Genomic DNA, 6,453 nt, shown 5'->3' on the forward strand with positions numbered 1-6,453 from the left:
TGTGTGTGTGTGTGTGTGTGTGTGTGTGTGTGTGTCTGTGTGTTTGTGTGTGTGTGTCTATCTGTGTATGTGTGTGTGTGTGTGTGTCTGTCTGTGTGTAGTGTGTGTGTGTCTGTCTGTTTGTGTCTGTGTGTGTGTGTGTGTGTCTGTGTGCGTGTGTGTGTGTGTCTGTCTGTCTGTCTCTCTGTGCGTGTCTGTCTCTCTGTGCGTGTCTGTCTCTCTGTGCGTGTCTGTCTCTCTGTCTGTGTCTGTAGCTCTGTGCGTGTCTGTCTCTCTGTGCGTGTCTGTCTCTCTGTGCGTGTCTGTCTCTGTCTCTGTGCGTGTCTGTCTCTGTCTCTGTGCGTGTCTGTCTCTGTCTCTGTGTGTGTCTCTGTCTCTGTGCGTGTGTCTCTGTGTGTGTCTGTGTGTGTGTGTCTCTGTGTGTGTGTGTGTGTGTGTTGTGTGTGTGTGTGTGTGCATGTCTGTGTGTGTGTGTGTGTGTGCATGTCTGTGTGTGGGACAGTTGCTGTCAGGTCTTGTCTTATCAGACTGGACACAGTGTTTTCATGTGCGACGTTGATTCCCGTCAGCACACAATGCCTCCTGAGACGCAGACGGAGGGAGAGGTGATAAGACGTCAGGTGCAAGGTCGAGCTCGCTGATAAGATGCAGCTAGAAATCTCTGCTGACCAGAAATACAGCCATTATTTACTCTCACTCATATCGTTCCAAACCCATATGACTTTGTTTCTTCAGGCAGACACAAAAGGAGACGTTAGCAGAGTGTTCGGTGAGGAGCAGCGTGAACCATCTGCTAAACATCTCCTTTTGTGTTCCACAGCACATGAGCGAGAGGAAATGATTTTCATATGAATGTCTGAAGTATTCATCATATATAAGGTGAATGAGTGGATGACTGACAGCAGCTTAAGAGGTTTGATAAGATGATGTACAACCGTCTCGTTTCATACTCCACAACTGGAATAATACAGATGTGGAGGAACATGCATTTAATGCATGTTTAAACGGAGACATGAGCACTAAAACACGCGTGTGCTGACAGAAGCCTTCCAGACAAACCACTGCTGTTAAAGTACACTAAAAAACAGATTTCATTGAAATAATGCTGAAATAAATATAAATATTAGATTTAAAAAGTGCAAATGTTGCTTTGGAATTAAATAAAATAAGTTTGAGTACTAAAATCACTAAAACTGAAATAAAAATAAATTAAAGCTAAATGAAATAGGCCTATTTAAAAACAGAAAAAGTCCTAAAAATAACAAAAGCACAATCAAATTCTTAGTTTAAACTAAAATGAAAACTAAAAAAAGATAATATCACTGCTGTTAATGTACACTAAAACTGTTAAAAACGGGTTTCATTTAGCTGAAATAAAATATATTCAATACAAAAAATTAGAAATGTTGCCTTGGAATTAAATAAATAAGTTTAAGTACTAAAATAACTACAACTGAAAAAAATTAATAAAAGCGAAGTGATATATATATATAGAAACTAAGTAATACAAATGACAAAAGCACATAATCAAATTTAAAAAATTTAAACTAAAAATAAAAACTAAAAAATAATGTTAATGAATACTATAATGTAGTAATATAAATAATACTATTAGTATAGTATATAATACAGTACATAATGTACTATATAGAATTACAGTGCATAAAAAGTAGCATTGAACTACCATGAAGTTCCTAAAATACCCATGTAAATGTCATTTGTACATTAATGTTTACTTTAAAGTACTATCCTATAGTGTTACCTTGTGATAGCATCACTGTACTATACTGCCACAGTACATGCTTGTAAAGCAGAAACAGCAAAATGCAAATCTAACTAAAAAAAGTGTAATGGTATTACCATGTTTTATTGGTTATACCATGATGCTGAATAATAACCATTTTCAAGTATTAAAAAAATGGTACTCTAACATACTAAAAAAGTAGCGTTTACATTACCATGATGTTCTTAAAATACCCATGTAAATATCGTTTTTACATGAATTTACACTTTAAAGTACTATAGTATTACCATGTGATGCCATCGCTTTACTACGGTACTGCCACAGTGCAATTTTTAAGGCAAAAACAGCAAGACGCAACACTAACCAGTAATACCATGCTTTTTACCAAGCGTTTTTGGACATGTACAATGGTAATACCATTATATAAATATAAACACACATATCATATTCAGGGCAATCTGACATACTTTAAAGAAAACAAGATAAAGCAGTTTTGTTAGTAAATGATGTGGTTTGGGAGGTTTTGTGTGATTTGTTCAGTTTGACCGAAGGGTTTTTGTGATTTCTTGAGACTAAAACCATCACTAGATCCCCATCTCATTCTGATCCGTCTCGTGTTCTGATTGGTGCTTCCTTTAAACACCAAAACATCGACAGATCAAGTACTGTAATCAGTCAGGAAACAACAATTCCAAGAAGTGTTTTGGATGCTCAGTTTCCGCACACGTCATTATCAGCAACTGGCACTTTAACGAGGAATTACACACTCATTTATCTGGAAGATAACAATCTGAAAGTGATTCATACGAATGAGAAAGAAGAGGAAGCCGGGCACCTGATCTTGTAAAAGTCATTACAACGCACATCTGGTCTGGAAACCTACTTTAGTTTGTCACTCGTGTCGTGAATTTGATCTCTATGGCTTGTGTTCTTCATTATTGCTCTCAGTTTAACGATGTGTGGGCCGAAACGGGAAGGCCAACAATGACTGTCATGTTATTCAGGAAGGGACACACGTTTCCTTTTCCTGTACGGAAATCAGAATCCAACTTTAGCCGCAAACGCACAGGCAAACAGAAGCGGTGTCTGTTCACTAGTCAGAATGATATCAGTTATGTTTAGAAACCCATATTGTGCTTGTTCATCCCACTGGGAGTCTGCAAACACAATCCTAGAGCCACCAGAGTGCTGTGCGTTATTCACAACAGTGAGAGTTTCACTCTTTAGTTGCTATGTGGCAGAGCAACACCCTAGCAACCATATATAAATGCATTAACAAGCACCTAGGGCATCCTAGCAACCGCATAGCAACATATCAGAATCCACCCATACCACCTCAGGAACCACATAGCAACACCCTAGCAACCGCATAGCAACATATCAGAATCCACCCATACCACCTCAGGAACCACATAGCAACACCCTAGCAACCGCATAGCAACATATCAGAATCCACCCATACCACCTCAGGAACCACATAGCAACACCCTAGCAACTGCATAGGAACAACACCCTAGCAACAACTCAGAACAACATACATCTGTGCCCTAAAAACATCTAGAACCTCATAGCAACATGCTAAAAACCACTTAGAACACCTCAACAATCATATAGCAACCCCTTAGCAACCGCACAGAGCACCTTAACAACTGTATGTCAGTGACATAGAAAACATCTAGAACACTTTAGAAGCCATCTAGCAACATATCAAAACCCACTCATAACACCCTAGCAACTGCATAGTAACGCCCTAGCAACTACTCGGAACATTATAGCAACTGTAACTTGTAACACTTGTAACACCTCAGCAACCATATAGCCATAACACTATAGCAACCGTATAGATATGTCCAGGCAAACACCTAGAACACCCTAGCAACCGCATAGCAACACATTAAGTCCACTCATAACACTGTAAGCAACCACATAGCAACAACTCTGAACACTATAGCAACCATATTTCAGTGTCTTAGCAAACACCTAGAACTCCCTAGCAACCCCATAGCAACATATCAAAACCCAGTCATAACACCCTACTAACCACATAGTAACATCCTAGCAACTATCCAGAACATTATAGCAACCATGTAGGTGTGGTCTAGCAAACACCTAGACAACACACACTGACTGACAGTGTATATACACACATAGCAGGTATTTTTCACTGTGTTGTTCTCTGTTTCAGGCGCAGCCGTCGTCCCCGTCACTGTCACCAGCCGCAGTCCTGGAGTGGAAGTGCATGAGTTCTTGGGTGAGTGTGTGTGTCGTCATGGAGACATCAGTCAGATGATGTGCTGTAACTCCATCACGTCTGCTGTTCTCCACAGACGCTGAGCTCTCCTGTGAGTTCAGGACAGAAAACGACAAGAATCCTCGCATCGAGTGGAAGAAGATCGACAAGGATGTGTCCTTCGTTTATTATGACGGCCATTTCATAGGTAACCAATGTAACTGCTTAGAACACACTAGCAACCATATAGCAATGTCCTAGTAAACACCTAAAATATCCTAGCAACCACATGCTAACATATGAAAACCCATACCACCTCTGGAACCACATGGCAACACCCTAGCAACCACTCATAACACCCTAGCAACTACTCAGCACACCATAGCAACCATATAATGACCTTAACACCTAGAATATTCTAGCAACTGAATAAGAACATATCAAAAACCAGTCATACCACCTCTGGAACCACATAGCAACACCCTATAAACCACACAGCAACACCCTATCAAATACACACAACACCCTAGCAACCATATATTAATGCCGTTAACACTTACAATATTCTTGCAACCGCATAGCAACAGATCAAGACCCACTCGTACCACCTCAGGAACCCCATAGCAACACCCAAGCAACCAAGGCAAGACATAGCTCTGCCCAAGAAAACCAGCTCATACTATCTCTTAGAACAACTTAGCAACACCCTAACAATCACTAATAACACCCCAGCAACTATTTAGCACACAACAGCAACCAGATATGAATGCCCTTAGCACTTAGAATATTCTAGCAGCTGCAAAGCAACATCAAAACCCACTCGTACCACCTCAGGAACCCCATAGCAACACCATAGCAACTACTCAGCACACCATAGCAACCATATATTAATGCCCTTAACATTTACAATATTCTAGCAACCACATAGCAACATATCAAAACCCACTCATACCACTTTAGAAAGCACATAGCAACACCCTAGCAACTACTCAAAACACCATGGCAACCACATAGCAACACCCTAGCAACCATTCAGGACACTCTAGCATCTGCATAGCAACACAATAGTAAACACTCAGGACACCATAGCAACCATATATTAAGCCCCATAACACTTAGATTATTTTAGCAACTGCATAGCAACATATCAAAGCCCACTCATACTACCACAGCATCCACACAGCAACACCCTAGCAACCACTCATATCACCCCAGCACCTGCATAGCATAGCAACCACAACACTGGAGCCCAGCAAACACGATTTCAGTCTGAAAATCTATTTTTTTGTTCTCATAGTTGCATGTTAAAGCCGTTTGACTGTTGTCTTGTAATCAGTGAGAGTTCCTTTCTAATCAGAACAGGAAGTGCACAGATTCTGTGTGACACGATATAAATGACTGCAGTGGAGGTTAAAGAGATGAGTCTATTCATGCGTCTGATTCTGACATGAGCGTCAGTCCAACAGCTCGCTTCCTGTAGAAACATACTCCTTTTCAACTTTACTCCAGTAAAAGTACTAAAGTAGATTATTTTTTTATGTACTGAATGTTTGTTTTAATTATTTTGCAAGAAATTATAATTCATGAGTGCAAACAAAATGAATCGTTTAGTGCGATTTGGGAACTGATTCACGCATCAGACACCGCTATCCCGTCCCGGAGCAGGTGACGATTTCTCCAGTTCGAAATAACGAGGAACGACAAGATTTGATCAAATGTAGTGGAGTAAATAGTACAGTATTATGCTATAAAAGCCTGTTTCTGCTACTGAATAAAAAAATAAAAAAAGGTAATTGTGACTTTTTATCTCAGAATTGCATGATAGAAACGTGCAATTGTAAGAAAATAGTCAGTCTTTTTTTCCCCTTAGGATTGGTCTTTATAACTCGCAACTGCAAGTTTATATCTCACTCTTCTGAGGAAAGTCAGAATTGTGCAAAAAATCGTGTGAGTGTGTGTGTGAGAGTGAGTGTGAGAGTGTGTGTGAGAGTGAGTGTGAGAGTGAGTGTGAGTGTGAGAGTGTGTGTGAGAGTGAGTGTGAGAGTGTGTGTGAGAGTGAGTGTGAGTGTGAGAGTGAGTGTGAGTGTGAGAGTGTGTGTGAGAGTGAGTGTGAGTGTGAGAGTGTGTGTGTGAGAGTGTGTGTGTGAGAGTGTGAGTGTGAGAGTGTGTGTGAGTGTGTGTGTGTGAGAGTGTGAGTGTGTGAGAGTGTGTGTGAGAGTGTGTGTGAGAGTGTGTGTGAGAGTGAGTGTGAGTGTGAGAGTGTGTGTGTGTGAGAGGTGTGAGTGTGTGTGAGTGTGAGAGTGAGAGTGTGTGTGTGAGAGTGTGAGTGTGTAAGTGTGAGAGTGTGAGAGTGAGTGTGAGTGTAAGAGTGTGTGTGAGTGTGAGTGTGAGAGTGTGTGTGAGTGTGTGTGTGTGAGAGTGTGAGTGTGTGTGTGAGTGTGTGTGTGAGAGTGAGAGTGTGTGTGTGAGAGTGTGAGTG

The 6,453-nt window shown here is 40.7% G+C and overlaps 1 protein-coding gene across 4 annotated transcripts in view; it reads left to right on the forward strand.

Annotated features, from left to right (window-relative positions):
- The window catches only part of LOC107593737 (junctional adhesion molecule B-like), a 32,948-nt gene that overhangs the window by 14,947 nt on the left and 11,548 nt on the right, over positions 1–6,453 (forward strand). For all 4 annotated transcript variants that reach the window (XM_016283595.1, XM_016283594.1, XM_016283593.1 and 1 more), the window contains exons 2-3: positions 3,930–3,995; positions 4,072–4,182. In XM_016283595.1, the coding sequence (XP_016139081.1) occupies positions 3,930–3,995; positions 4,072–4,182 (177 nt within the window). The remainder of the gene's footprint in view (positions 1–3,929; positions 3,996–4,071; positions 4,183–6,453) is intronic.

The sequence above is a fragment of the Sinocyclocheilus grahami genome, unplaced genomic scaffold, assembly GCF_001515645.1.
Source record: "Sinocyclocheilus grahami isolate Dianchi unplaced genomic scaffold, SAMN03320097.WGS_v1.1 scaffold176.1, whole genome shotgun sequence".
Taxonomy (NCBI): Eukaryota; Metazoa; Chordata; class Actinopteri; order Cypriniformes; family Cyprinidae; genus Sinocyclocheilus; species Sinocyclocheilus grahami.